General features: G+C 35.8%; 1 protein-coding gene across 1 annotated transcript in view; it reads right to left on the bottom strand.

Annotated features, from left to right (window-relative positions):
• The window catches only part of LOC149813407 (regulator of nonsense transcripts UPF2), a 67,164-nt gene that overhangs the window by 3,031 nt on the left and 47,523 nt on the right, over nucleotides 1-16,610 (bottom strand). The window contains exon 15 of the mRNA XM_089992132.1: nucleotides 15,379-15,549. Within this exon, the coding sequence (XP_089848258.1) occupies nucleotides 15,379-15,549 (171 nt within the window). The remainder of the gene's footprint in view (nucleotides 1-15,378; nucleotides 15,550-16,610) is intronic.

Raw genomic sequence — 16,610 nt, forward strand, 5'->3', positions numbered from 1 at the left:
TGAATCATGTGATTATGACAAGTAATTAGGTTTTTAAAGGGGTTCAAAAATCAATGGCCCACAATGTGCCAAAATTTCATAACTCAAAAAATCACATTTTTACATCAGAAAAGCACGATCCAAGGCTTGATTCTTAGAAAACAAACCATGTTGAACATATCTATGTGGTTAGATTGAGTCGATACAACTTGCGCCCATGATTTCTAGCTCATTAGTTTCGTACCTTCATCAGTAGCTAATATATATATATATATATATATATATATATATAGAGAGAGAGAGAGAGAGAACAGTGTAGCTGCCTACACCAAATCGGGTGGATGGCCAGCAGACAGCAGTCACTAGGACTTTTCGCAGAGGTCCTAACTAGGGATGGGAAACTAGACGAGCAGACCGCTGTTCGGTTTGGATTGGCTCGTGAGAAGCTCGCTCGGCTCATAAACTGAGCTCGGCAAGCCGAGCTACAAGCCAGTTTGTTTAGGTAAATGAACCGAGCACGAACATGGCAAGCTCGGCTCGTATGGGCTCGTTTCACATATTATATACTTATATATTATATAGTCTATACATATTATATGTGTTTTATACATTTATTATATATATGTTATGTGTATTTTACATTATATATATATATATTATTTATAATTATCAAGCTTAAAAAACACTTAAAAATAAATTTTTAAAGAAAACGATCCAGCTCGGGCTCAGCCCGTCTCGTCACGAGCCGAGCCCGAACAGCCCAAGCTCGGCTCATTTACCAGCCCTAGTGCTGACCACTGCTAAAGCCTCTTTCTACGGATGCATGGTGCACAGCCACGTGTCTGTTTGTGTTTGCCCAAAAGAGTGTAGGCAGTACACTTTAGTGTGCATGTTTGTGTGTGTGTAGTAAAGTCTATGTATCTAGTTTTTCAAGGCCCATCATGTCCAACACTTTGTACCCATGTCCATACTGACACCCATATCAGCATCAAGCAATATAGACTATGTATCTAGTTTTTCAAGGCCCATCATGTCCGACACTTTGCACCCATGTCCATAGTGACACCCATATCAGCATCCAAGCAATATAGACTTATATGTACACATATACAGTTATTTATTTATTTGTATTTAGAAGACAGCCTCACTAGAGACTTGGTTCCTTGCTTGAGTAGTGTTACCCAAAGGAGAACCTGAATCGAAGGTCAGGTCCAGTAAATGGTAAAAACACTAAGGAGACGTCCGGTTTGTTCCCACAGAATCGCCTTCTCAGGGGAACCTGGGAAAGCGATTTTAAAAGCCTGAAATCTTATGTTCTTCCGAACATGAGATTTCAGACAGCGGCAACCCTTGCCCTTCTGATTCCGAATCCCATACGAGTTGAGGCACCCGAACATTCCCTAAGAGCCAAATGTGAAAAAGAAAGGTGAAACATGATAGAATTATACTTTTACAACACCAAAGGCAACCCCAAAAACCAACTCAATCACCCTAGAGGAGTTTTTTCATGAAGATATAGTAACTCGAAGTGACCCTAAAGATGTCAAAATAAGGAAGATAAACTTTGTAGAATGAACCAAATCTCATAAAGAAACTACTGAATTGGGAGGGAATACAATAGTTGAGAATTCAAGAACTTTTTAAACTATTAAAAAAACAAAAGGTTAGCTCAGATGGTAAAGTTAGATACGAAACAGAAAAGCAACATAGTGCGAAGAAAGACATGGTAAAATTAATGGTACATATCCTTTGGATTGAGATCTCTAAGCCTCCAATAACAATGGTAAATAGAGCAAGGGTGTTATGATGGCTAAACATTCATGTCCTAGATAATGCCCCCGATGTTCATGTCCAAAATTGTCCAATTTTATCAAAAGAAGGGATATCCATGTCTAGCAATTGGTTGGTAGCATAAAAAGGTTATCCTTGTCCATAGAGTCAACATTCGTCCTAGATGCCCTTGTTAAATATTTTTTTGGTAGCATAAACGACAAACTTATCATTGCCCATGAAGACCACACTTGTCCTAGATATTGTCATCCAATAAATTTTCAAATCACAAGGCTATTCATGTCGATCAAGTCAACATTTGTTGTAGACATAGGAAAAAACAACTATAACCAAAATGTCTAGTTTGCACCCAGATACTCCTATGAATTTATGAAGCACGTCTTGGCATCAATGTCCTAGACATTGATGTCTTCAAAGATATCCACAGCTCAGCAACCAAGACAACCTAAGAGGAAGGACTATTCTCATTGATAACCTTGGACGTAAACAAGAAAAGATGGGACAAGTAGAAAAATTCAAAAACAACTAGACAGATGATTTTATATACAAATGTGTTAACCTGTCACGTTTAGTGTTTGAGCTTGCCCTTGAACTTTGACAGTTCTAATTTCATTCTTACTAACCAGGTCTACTACCAGTTGAAATTGCATTTTGAGTTTGCATTACTGGCCTTTGTCTCATGTACTACCTTTCTAAGCACACATGCTATCCTACAAAGAGTGGCTCTTGAGGTATTAAGGTTATCCCATTCACTAAGAATTAAAATGGCTGTTCTCTTAGCTGCAAGTATCTTTGACAGAGTTGATACTGATGCAATGAAAGTTTCGAGAACGAACAGAAGCATATGCCAACTTTGACATGAAGCAGGATAGTAAATCCAAATAATCCATGTCCAGATTGAGAAGAGAAAAAGTCTACAGCTAAGACCATGGATGTCATTTATACATCAGTAGCATCATTGAAGGAAGCCTAGAAGAACACAATGAAAAAGGACAAATTAAAGAACTCACAACTAATTCCCAGGTCATACTAAAAGGAGTCAATTTGGTAAAACCAGATTTACCGGAAGCGCCTAGGTAAGTGGGGAAGCGCGAAATGTCGCACTTCCGAAACGCGCGGGGAAGCGTCATTTTTAAATGGGAAGCGTGCTTCCCTTTTATAGGAAGTGTTCTTCCCTTTAATGGGAAACGTGCTTCCCATCACGCTTCCCCATTTTTTTCCAATTTTTTTATTTTTTATTTTTATTTTTTTCGCTTCCCTCTCGCTTCCTAGGTCGCTTCCGGTTCGCTTCCTAGGTCGCTTCCGAGACGATTCCCGATTCGCTCCTAAGTGGTCCCACGCTTCCCACTTCCTAAAATTTTGAAAGTGCCCCGCTCCCCGTATCGCTTCCTCAACTGGCAACCATGGGTAAAACTGAGATAGAAAACATGATAAACCAGGAATAGGACATGCTTTCCTCAAAGAGTAACCAATTATTTTAACACTTTCTGTTCTCTTCTCCTTTTACTAATTGCTCTGACACATTGTGTGTTTTTTTACCTGACCTAAAATGAAACTTTATATGATTCTGTTTCAAAGAAAAAAGTAATTGAACAAATTCAACTGGCATACCCGTTGTTGTAAGACATGGCATAAAATAAACCATTCATGACAAAATAATATGCATTTAAACATGAAGAAATAGCAAAAATCCAATCATGAATGAGAAAAATGCAACAAGACATCCAATAATTTTCTTTTGAATATTTTAGTATAATACAGCTGAACCCTTCATCAGGTTCTACAATGTTCAAACAAAGTTTGCTGGACTGTGATGCAATGGGGACCAAGGTTGTAAGTAGCGTATCGTTACCCATATCGGTCGGGCCCAAAGTTAGATACATATTGTAGCGTACCATAAAAAATTTCTAAGAAATCTAAAAAATAAGAAAAATCATAAAACTTTAGCAAAAAAATATAAAAAAATCACAATACAAGAAACAATGATGAATTGCACAAAATACAACCATAAAATCACATATGAAGCATTTATGTCTCTATGAGATGCATAAGACATCATCAAACATCAACTAATATAGATAATATTGCATGCATATCTTATAAAAACAATGCAAAATATTAAATATCTTACAATTAAGAACATGCCACAAGACTCATATTTTCATATTATATAAACAAAAACAAAATCCAAGTTTATGAATACTTCAGTGTTAAATAACCAATTTTTTGAAAATATAATATCAAATATCATCATTATCTTCTTTTCTCCTAATGTTATGCTAGGGGTTATAGGATCAGATCTATGTCACATGGGTGCGGGTGCGGGTGGGCGTGCGGGTGCGGGGATTCGGCACTTCCAAAAAACCCGGGTGCAGGGGTGCGACAGGGGAAAAAATGTAATATATATATATATATATATATAGAAGGGGGTCTGTGAAGACTTGTTACCATGGTTGCCAGTTGAGGAAGCGGGAAGCGGGAGCGGCAAGCGAGGCACTTTCAAAATTTTAGGAAGCGGGGAAGCGTGGGACCACTTAGGACCGGTTCGGGAAGCGTCTCGGAAGCGACCTAGGAAGAGTCTCGGAAGCGACCTAAGAAGCGTCTCGGAAGCGAGGGGGAAGCGAAAAAAGATAAAAATTAAAATAAAAAATACAAAAAATTGAAAAAAACAGGGAAAGCGTGGGGGAAACGAGGGGGAAGTGTGGGGGAAGCGAGGGGGAAGCGTGATGGGAAGCGCGTCCCCCATTAAAGGGAAACGCGTCCCCCATTAAAGGGAAGTGCGCTTCCCAAAAAAGGGGGATGCTTCCCCCCACGCTTCGGAAGCGCGACGTTTCGCGCTTCGGGGAAGCGCGCTTCCCCTTTTAGCTAGGCGCTTCTGGTAACCCTGCTTGTTACCCACGTTCTGCTTGTTGTGTACTTTAGCTCAACGAGACAAAATTGATGAATCGAAAGGATTGGCAATCTGATCGACCCAGCCTGCTGTGTTCTGCTGACTGTCATGATTCAATCATGTCTGAAACTCCCTGGTCTTCATGAAAAAAAATATTAGCGAAAGGTTTGACGTGGTTTGTTGGAGAGAGAGTCTTCACGAGGCCTACGACGCCACTGCCACGCCATTGCCTAGGGTTCTTCAAATTTCATTTTATATACAGTTGCACACAGATGACAGCTAAAAGAAATTTATTGGATTTGACATGTGGAAAAGAGAGGTCTACACAAGGCTACAGCTAGAGCACCTCGTCAGGAGAAAAGTGAATACTAATAGCCACCAAGACTCTACTCTACCACCATCATTATCATTTATTATGGAGAGAGAAAATCCTTGACGAAAAAGGATTTGGTTGGTTGAAGCATAAAGACTTCAAAAGGTTCTTGAATTTTGGTTTTAATTTTTGAGGAAGATGGATCATCATTTCCAAGTTAACAGTATGTTTTCCAACGCTGTGAATTAATTGTTTGGAGGCAGGAATAGCATGGGATGCCAACAAAGCTCGTCAGATGTTGTGGACACAAGTGCCCCTTTAAAAAACAAGAGCAGCAGCAGCAAGTAGCTGTCCAGAATTTTTTTTTAAAATTTTGAAGCCCATTTCGTAGGGCAATTTTTTTTTTTAAAAAAAATCCAAACAAAAATGGACCGAAATGATCTTAGGTGCGGTCAATGCACCCAGGATCGGGTTGACCGCACCCGCGTCGAGTCGAGTCGACGCGGGTGCAGCACCCTGCTAGCCGAATCCCTGTGACATAGGATCAGATGTAACGAGCTCATCTTCATCATACATATCCTTCCAAGGTTGTGAAAGTAATGAAACAAGATGTACACAATCACAATGCCAACGAAGGGCTACACAAGTACACAAATATAATATGGTCTCTAATGGACCAATAACAATCTCATAAAAGAGATATAAAACACGAATTCCACAAGAGCACAATGTAAAAATAGATTTTTGTATAACAGCAAATATGCTTTGAAAAGCATATGTTACATAGAGGGGCTCACATACATTGAAAGGAGTCATTTTGACTATCATAAAAAAACAAAAAAGACTCTATAGTTCCTATTGGGCTGCTATTAAATGACCAAAATACGCCTAATGTACATATATTGTATAATTATACGTATATCAGTTAAGTATAAAAATATATATACTATATTTTAACACTCTTTCTCAAAATTATGGTGAAATCACCAAAAGTTAACTAAGAATATACAAACATCTTAGTACAGGAAGAGCTTTGGTGAAGAAGTCTGCAATCTGAAACTCGGACTGAACATATGGTAAAGTAATTGTCCCCGTCAAGTATTCTTCTCAAACATAGTGGCAATTCATCTCAATATGTTTCGTTCATTCATGAAATGTGTGATTGTTGGCTATATATATGCACTTTTATTATCACAGCATAATTTTGAAGGTTCTAAAACATCAACACCTATATATGAAAATAATGATCTCATCCACACGACCTCGGTTGTTGTTGCAGTCATCGCCCTATATTCAGCTTTCGTGGAAGATAATGACACTTTCTATTGTTTTTTGCATCTCTAAGAAATGAGGGAATCACCTACAAACACACAAAAACCTTTTAAATAAGTGGTGGTTATTGAGATCTTCTCCCCATTCAGAATCAGTATAAGCAATAAAATTTAAAGATGATGAAGAGGATAAGAATAGTCATTTAAATATAGTTTTCTTGATGTATCAAACTATTTTTAACACGACACTCATGTGAAGATAAGTACATTAATGATTCGATAAGTTGCCTAAAGGATTTGGATCATCTAATAAAACTTTGCCTTCAACTCTCATTTTAGCATTTATCACTTCATGTGTATCAGGATATTTTGTATGTGATTCCCGAACACGCAACAATATCAGCTGCAAACGTTATTTAGACAAAATGTACCCACTTGGCAAGTATACTACTTCAATTCTTAAAAAATATCTCAAAAAAACATGGTCAGTCATATCAAAAGATTTCTTAAGCATAATCTTAATTTCTTCAATTTTCTTCTGATCATTCTCAGTGATGATCATATCATCAACATACAAAAGCAGAATGATAAGCGAGGTACCTGTAGATCTTACAAAAAGAGCAGTGTCAATATAATAAGATTTAAATCCAAGATTCAACATAATTCCACTAAACCGATCATACCATGTTTTAGGAGCTTGTTTAAGCCCATATAAAGCTTTTTGAAGACAAAGAACCATTCTATTTTCAATAATCAGACCAAGAGGAGGATCCATGTGTAAACTTCTTTATTTAAATTTTTATTTAAGAAAGGATTCTTAACATCTAACTGATATATAGGCCATTTTTTAATAGATGCTACTGCAACTAGAGCCCTAATTGTGATCATGCGAGCTACTGGGGTAAATGTTTTCCCATAATCTATTCCATATCATTGGGAATATATTTTTGCAACTAATCTTGCTTTATATCTTTCTAGAGACTCGTCACTCTTTATTTTGACTTTAAATATCAATCTACATTATATTGTCTCTTTTCCCTTAGGAAGAGGTTGGAGTGTGGGCCTTGTATAATGTATTTAATTCTATTTTCATAGCTTCTACCAATTCTTTTATATTTTTAGCTTCTTTATAATTAGATGGTTCATGATATGAATGAATTGCTATAAGGCATACCCTATAGTTTGGAGAGAAGGATTCATAAGAGACGAAACTATTTGGAGGCCTATGTATCCGTTTAAATCTTCTAACACTAGACTCTTCAACATTTGTTGGTTGACTATACTTTTCAAAAGCACATGGATACTCTTTATTATCTCGTCTAGAGTATTATAAGAGGTTATGAGTTGATTCTCTTTCTTCACTTGGTTCATTATTTGACTCAAAATTATCAATATCATCATTATCAATAATTTCATTATTTGATTTAGGTAACAAATCAAACAAAAAGGCATAATGGATTCTTAGGTTTTTCAAGATCAAATCCATTTTCATTTTCAAGAAATGTTACATTTCGAGAAACATAAAGTTTATCATTTTTTGGATCATAACATCGACAGATTTTTTTATTTTCGACATATCCAAGAAAAACACATTTTATAGCTTTAGGAGAGAGTTTGTTATATTTTTCAAGAAGCACAAAGCATTTATAACTGAAGACCCTTGATCTTTTCAAATCGGGAGAGATTTTAAAGAGCTTTTCAATTGGAGATTTATTTTTTAAAGTTTGAGAAGGCATTCTATTTATTAGATATACCGCGGTAAGAGCGCTTCGGCCCAAAAAAAATTGGTATTTCTTTTGAAATGAGTAGGGTCCTAGTAGTTTCAATAAGAAGGTGTTTTTTTTTAAATACCATTTTGTTGGGAGGTCCTAAGACAATAGCTTTGGTATAAAATACCATGAGTTTTTAGATAGGATTGAAATTCATTTGAAATAAACTCTCTCCCTGAGTCTGAGCAGAAGATTTTAATATTTGTTTTAAATTGATTTTTAACAGGATTATAAACATTTTTAAAGCACGAAAAAACTTCGGATTTGAGTTCAAGGAAGTAGATTCAAGTATGTCTACTAAAATCATCTATGAATGTAACATAATATGAATAACCATCTTTTGACATAACGGGAGCGGGACCCCATACGTTCGAATGCACTAATTCGAAGATTTCATTAGTCAAGGAAGTTTTAGATCCAAAAGGCATCATTTGCATTTTTCCAAGTATACAATCTTCACATACAAATTTTTTATCCTTACAAAATTTTTCAAAAAATGGAAATGAGATCATTTGGATATACTTAGGTGTCCTAATCTTTTATGCGAAAGATCTAAATTAATTTCTTTGATATAATTACAAAAAGAGTTTTTAAGTAAACATAAGGAATCCTTATAGTAAAAATCTCCTCTTTTATGGCCTTGCCCAATCAGCTTCCCTGACTAGAGATCCTGCACCCAACAAGCCTTAGATGAGAAGAATACTTTACACCCATAATCAAAAATTTGAGATACCGAAAAGATGTTTAAATCTAATTTTGAAATAACCCTCACATTTGGAACAAAAAAAAATTGAAATATTGTTGAAGTTTCCTATACTTTTAACTTTCAAAGAAATACCATTGGCGGTTGACACACATGAAAAATATGAATTAGTGCAATTGGATAATAGAGACTCATTATGAGTCATGTAAAATGAGGCTCCGAAATCCAAAATGACTTACCTAGAGGAGAAGAAGAGGAGATGACAACACCAGATGTAGGAGTGACTTTTAGAATTTGTGAGACAACATCCGCTATTTGGGCAATTGTTAAATCATTGAATTTGCCCCCTTTCTTTGATTCTCGAGGTTCTACACTTACGGCAGCCATTTTTTTTAGCTTAGGACAATCTAGTCGTATATGCCCCGATTATTCACAATGAACACAAGTAATTTTACCTTTGTAGCCTCCCCATTATGTCCTTCTCCATTGAATTTTCTTTCAAAGTGAGGTGGTTTATAAGTTTTTACATAATTTCTGGGTCTTAATACAGCAAGAATCTAGTCATTAGACTTGTGCATTCCAAGTCTTGTTTCTTTTTGATAAATTTAAGCAAGAGCCTCACTTGTACAAGGAGCCGAAGTCCTATTAAGGAAGGAGGGGCTAACTTGCTCAAATTTCAGTCGAAAACCATATAGAAAAGAAAAAAGGTTTTCTTTTTCAACTTGTAATGTTCTCATCTCAATAGCCGAACCTTCTCATTTTAGTTCTAACATAGCTAGTTCATCCCAAATAGGAGATAAGATACCATAAAAGTCTCTTACACTTTTATCTCCTTGTTTGGTATTATGTACCTTGTCTTAAAGATAATATAGCCTAGACATATCTTTTTGAATGAATGTGTTCTTTAAGAAGATTCATGCATCGCATGCCTTTTTAAATTTGATGATATTGGTAGCGATCTTGAACTCCATGGTATTCATGAACCATAAGAGTATTTGAGCATTGCTAGCTTCCCAATCCTCCATCTTGTTTTGGTATTCTTGCAAAACTTTCTCTTTTTCTTTTTCGGATAGAGCTTTGACTTGATCTCATTCTCTTGTTAATTTAAGTTGAGGTTCATTAATGGTTTCACTAACAAACCCCGAAAAGTTGTTTACCTTTTAAGTGATTTTTCATTACGGTAGCCCACATCAAATATTTGCTTTCGTTGAGCTCGTAGGAGATGACGGAGGCAGAATTTCTTTCTCCCATAATGAAAAAAGCTTGTGATTGAAGACTAAAGATTGAAGAGCACCACCACAAAGAGAGCAATCCCAAGATTACTTTCAACACTTCAAGAGCCCTAGGCTCTGAAACCATGGTAACGAAACAAGATGGGAACAATCACAATGCCGACGAAGGGCTATACAAGGGCACAAATATAATATGGTCTCTAATGGACCGATAACAATCTCATAAAAGAGATATATAAAAACACGAATTTCACAAGAGCACAATGTAAAATTAGATTTTTGTATAATAGCAAATATGCTTTGAAAAGCATATGTTACATAGAGGGGTGAGGCTCTATTTATAGAGTCTCACATACATTGAAAGGGAGGCAGTCCAACAGTCATTGGATTACCTCCAACGGTCATATTTATGATCGTTGGGGGCAGTCCAATGGCTAGTTGGAATACCTCTCCACCAGTCATTTTGATTGTCATAAAAAAAACAGGAAATAAAAAGAACAAAATAGACTCTACAGTCCCTATTGGACTGTTTTATATTACATGCTATTAAATGACCAAAATACCCCTAATATATGTATATTGTATAAATATACGTACATCAGTTAGGTATAAAAATATATACACTATATTTTAATAGTGCATACCTCATTTTTGCTTCACTCTATCTTTTTTCTTGTTTTTTTCTCTCCGACCAATGAGTAATTGTTGACATTGTCATTTCACGGCATCCGGCAAATCCCTTGACATGCAGGAGGCAACATTATGATGTGTCTCAGCTAAATGATGTTTCAACCGAAGGATACCACCCAAAACAATATGATGATAATAGTTGCACTCGATTTTCAATCAATTTTTATTCACTACTTGAGTGCCTCAAAAAAATCAACAAAAAGCAAAGAATGTGAAATAGTTACTTTAGCTCACTCCCTTGAGTGAAAAAGGGATGGAAATGCACTCTTAAGTGAGTATTCTGCAAAATCCCTCTCCCTTACGCAAGAATCGGCCCCCAAATCGCTCTCATGCCTCTTAGGGTGTGTGGGTTCTCCTCTAAAGACCTCTACACAAATGAAAGAATTGGCCTAAGGGAGGTCTTTAAAATCAAAATTAAAAAAGTTGAGTTTCGACCCTTTTAAAGTGTGCCAGACACATATCATACAATACACCATGTATCGTACGATACGGTACGGTACGATACAGGGTTGTATTGCATGATACAGCTGATACAGATACGATGCACACTCGTGTATCATATCGAGTTAGGCCATAATTACGATATGTATCATACCGTATCGTATGATATGGTACAGTACTTACAACATTGACAGGGACTACTCACCACTAGTGAAAGTCCATAAGTGAAAATTTTCTTGGCTATTTATGTTACATGTTATACAGCACAGAATCATGATGTACCACTCATCTGCTTGGTCATTGAAGATTTATTCAGTCCTTTGCAGAGAAATGATCAAGAATAGAAATTTAGGCCTGGATCAGCATATGTACTTATTAAGCAAATGACACCGACATGATACTGGTCAGCGGCAAATATTCAACGGAAAACTTGAACGTGAATGAATAACCACATATGCCGCAATCAAGACATCGCACCTAGAGCCAGCTTTTGAGATTGACTAAAGAAGGTACATCTGCATGAGTTTCATTATTAGGTTCTGGCCTCTAGGGACATTTTATATTTTCTTTATTTTTTTTTTGTCTTTTTGATATAGGCTAGGGGCTCTATGGTCATTAGCTATGTAGTCAAAAGCCCCAACTAGGCACCAACTAGTCCGCCTAGTCGGTCTAGGCATAAGTAAAATGATTGGGCTTTGCAATTTCTAGGTAGGTACCTTAAAAGGTACCGATTTTGCCGACTAAGGTGGCCCAATCGGCGACTAAGCTGCCCCCACCTACGCAAGAGGGCAGTTTAGTGATTTATTATTATTATATATTTTGTTATTTTTTGTATATATAATTATATATATGTGTGTGTTTGTGTGATTTTTTCTGTGAAATGATGAAAACATGCTTAGTTATTTTATATATACATGTATGTATATGTGTGTGTTTGCTTTTTGGGATTTTTTCTGCCAAACATTGAAAGCATACACAGTAATATTGAAAGCATACACAGTTAATTTAAATTGATTATGTTTTTTATATATGTTGTGTTACTTTGTTTCTGATGAATTTTTCTATAAAAGCCTGAAAGAATATTTAGTAGTATGGATTATGTAATATGTTATTTATATATGTATGTGTTATTGTGCTTCTGTAAAAGGCTGAAAGCAAATTTTGTTGATTATACTGAATATGTTATGAATAATTCAATATATAATATACAAATATATATATGTGTGTGTGTATATGTATATTCTGGTTATGTATATTAATATATTTTGTGAAATCATGTGTAATTTTGTACTTGTGTGATGAAAACTTCTTATTAGTAAAAGAATTAAACATATTTGTATGCATATTTTGTATATTTTTTTATATTTTAATTGGGGTACCGACTAGTCTTGTTAGGGGTCTACCAACTAGGCACTGCGTAGCGCTTTTGACTACATAGGTCATTAGACCATAGAGTCGTTGGGATGCGCCCAATGGTCACAATTCTAACCATTGGGAGCTCCCAACGACTCTATTGGGAGTTCCCTTGGCCCTTTGTGTTGTATATAAAGGGACCTCTTGTCCCTATTCACTCTATGCTTTCTCAAGCATATTTGTTATCAATAAATCCTATATTTTTACTTGTGTTTTTAGACCCTAAGTGGCTTGTGTACTTGTGTTTTTGTATTGACCCATAAGTGGTCTTGATTGTGTATGTTCTTGTGCTCTTGTATACCCATAAGAGGCACACTTGTATTCTTTTTCTACTTTCATTACAGATAGAACAAGCTGACAACAATATCCCCCATGCACTTTGCCTTTCTTTTGGTTGCAAAATAGGAACCCCTAATAAAAAATTTAAAATTCAATTTGAAACTAAGTATAATGAACCCTTCTTATAACATAATAAGAGGGTAAAAGACAAAAAAGAAGACTATTTGGTACTTAAATTCCACTCATAGTTTTCTAAGGCTTATAATGCCCGGAGCACACCTAATCATGTTCATTGGTCATTCCCACGAAAGATTAGTTATCATCATGTATACCATTTTGACCTTCTGCAAAGAGAAATGTTCCTTCTGAAACTACTCTCTGTTGGTACTGTTCTGATTTTGCAAGCACAAACTAGGGTTACTCAGGTTGATTTCTAACAGAAATTGGCAGCAAGCCAATAAAATGACAAATTTTGCATGACCTAAAAAAGCATCATGTGATGTTGGAGATAAGTAAATGTAACAAGGCAGAGATAACAAAATTTGTGCTCTGTTGCCAGACATCCTTCAGCAAGCATATTTTTTGTGACAATCCACGAACAAACCTTGGACCCTGGTGAAACCAAGCTGACCAGCCACTAAATGATGATTCATAAATTAGCAATCAAGCCACTGATAATGTGTGACCAAGCATGGGGAAAATGCTGTGTAGCATGTACCAACTACACCAAATTCTACATGGAACACTTCTGTTTACAATGTTAACACTTGCAAATAAAGCAAAGACAAACTCCAATATTTTGGATTTCTATTCTCACTAATCAACCATAAGTCTAATGTCTGGAAAGGTGTAGCAAGAACCAATTAGCATTGATTAGGCAAGCTTATTACCGGCTCAGCATGCACAGCAGACTTTAGTTGAACCCAGGGTTTTAAAACTCGCCGAGTCAACTCAGTGACTCGGCTCTGCTCGACCCTCCAACGAGTCAATCCGGCAAGGTAAACTCGTTTTGCGAAAACTCGGCCTTGACTCAGCATGACTCGGTCGAGTTTTGGGCACTTTTTTCATTTTTCAAAGGCTATGGGCAATTTTTTCATATGTAAGTGTTCATTTTTCAAAGAACAAATAGCATAATAACAATAAGTTTACCAACTTAATATAAAATCACAAAATTAGTAAAAGTCTATCAAATTTCACATGTCCATCATGCATTCCTTTTGGTAGCCCCAGGTAAGGAATCAAACCCAGTACCCCTCAATGAACATAGAGTGAATCCACTAATCCAGCTAACATAACTGATCCCTCATGCAACCATCTCTGCAACACTGACTTTGTTTGCATATTGATACTGCATACCAAGTGGTTGAAACTTGAAACTTGAAACACAAGATGAAAGTCATCGTTATTCTTCTATATCCTCCATCAGATCCCACATGAAGTGGCTCCTGTCAAAACTCCAAATCCTCCTCCTAAAGGGTTTGAGTTTATTTCTTTCATTAAAAGTTCACCACGCCACTACTTACAAAGAACTATATAAGTACATAGGTACATAGAACAAATGTCCATAAGGAAACTTTGTTGCTGTGAGACCTACACAATAGTTGGCAGCCTGCCAGCCTGTTCAAAACCAACAGCATAAAATGCCCACATTTATCATTATAATATATATACATCACAGCATTCTCATTATCCAAAGCTTATATGCATTTATGTGCAGATATATAAGGCATGGTCTAATCAACTCTACGTGCTTACAAATATCAAGATAAAGTTCAATGTTCCCAAAATTTTGCAAGGATTTTCTGAGGCCCTGCTACACAACAGCTATGTCCATATATTCAGGATGTAAACCATGATCGAGCATGGCTATTAAAGTTCTTGAAGCTAGTAATTAAGTCATTCTTTATATATTGTCTTGAAAGACTTGTTCCTGCTTGTGTAGTTTCTTTAGTAAATGTGAGATTTGAATTAAGAGCAGTTTTACTTGATGTTATTTTACTTATTAATCAATTAAACTAGTAATTAAGTCATTCTACAAACCTTTATATGTTTAAATGACAATTTATATATTGTCTTTCTTTTAAAATCAAAAGTTAACAAAACCCGGTCCGAGTCACCGAGTTGACCCGCCGAGTCACGAGTCAATAAAGAACGAGTCGAGTCCCGAGTCACGGGTTTTAAAACCTTGGTTTCAACTACATACGGATCTGATAGACTTAAGATTGTATGCATGCTTTCTTGCATTTTTATTATTCTCAAGCCCCTTTTCCTACAACTGCTTTCACAAAGACAGGAGATTTTCATTTTTAACCTTTGAGCTTTTAACTTTTAAGGTATGCATGGTACAATATTGTTACGTGAATAAAGGCCACCCACATTATTATGATAAGGGTACAGACCGAAGCACAGAGCAATATTCAGAAAACTATGGTAAAAAAATCCAACCACAACTAAACATAGATATTAAAGCAACTTCATAAGAGGTAACATCAGATAACAATTAGCACAAATAAATAAACATGGGAAATAGAGATCAAATTCAAAATGAAATTCAGAAAAAACAGTTTGTAATTGTCACAGAGCACAAAGGGATGCCAACATCCTCACCTCTGGTGTCCCATGACCAAAACTGATAATCAAATATAGTGTTTCAAAAATAACAGATGATTCAATGTGTTCGTAATTGTAAAGCTCTCCCAAGAACCGCATATGTGCAATGCGCCGCTGCTGCATCCCATAATCATTCAACTCCAAACCAAACCTAATCTCTTCTAAGACCTGTTAAAAAGATCTAATCAAACATCCATTTGCTATTTCAGATTTTTAGAATATGAAAAGGATGAATATTACGGAATGACTTTGTATGCAAACTTAACACGAGCAGGAAGCATCAGAAACTCTTAAATTGCAGAGGGATAAAATGAAGAGAGTAATTTTTAAGAGTGCCATTTAGAAAAGAAACGGAAGCTATCTGTAGAGAGAAATTAATGCACGCATAAAAATACAATGTTTGATGGAAAATGAGTGTTTGTAAACCAGTCACCAATATCATCAATATTTGAAAATATCGCAACATTATAAGATTTTTTTATAATAGCCTATAAAAACTTAAAATTAATTTGATATTTCAAAGTATCAGCAAAAACATAATATTGTGATGTTATCGCAATAATATCACAATATTTTAAAGTTTTTCCTTTTTTTCACTTTAGTTTTTTATTTTGTTTCTTTTATTTTAAAAACTTTTCTAACTGGTTCGGAAAAAAAAATACTGCTAAAACCTATTCTTTCCGACAATTTTACTTTTCCTTGCATTTTTTAATTTTTGATTTTTTGAAATTTCCCAAGAAAACTCACTTTTTAAATATATTCCCAAGAAAAACCCCGCCGAGAAATTCCCAATAACGAGATTGGTGACTGTGATGCAAACATCCAAAAGTATAGAAGAAAAGAGAGGCCCTAAACATGCAAGCTAAATTGCAGAAAATGATCCAAGGTGCCTTCGTTATTTGCAGTAGAATATCATTGAGAAAAGTAATGACAAGAATAAGGTGTAGCCAATGACATACAGAAAACGAACACTAACACTTTGCTTACAAGCGAGGCTTCTAATATGGACATAGCAAAAGTCGGAGAAAGAGCAAACAACACACAACATTAAAAATTTGACCTTGGAGCATCAGATCGATGCAAATTTTTTTACAAGAGAAAGGGAATTTCATTAAATGAGATCTAGAAAATACATTCTCCCAGAATGTTTCCCCATTCACATAAGGTAGATCTAATGCAACATGCGGGGAAGCCAAGCCCAGTGACCTTTTCCAAGACTGAAAGAAAGA

The sequence above is a fragment of the Nuphar pumila genome, chromosome 16 (genome assembly GCF_984573655.1).
Source record: "Nuphar pumila chromosome 16, dmNupPumi1.hap1.1, whole genome shotgun sequence".
Lineage (NCBI taxonomy): Eukaryota > Viridiplantae > Streptophyta > Magnoliopsida > Nymphaeales > Nymphaeaceae > Nuphar > Nuphar pumila.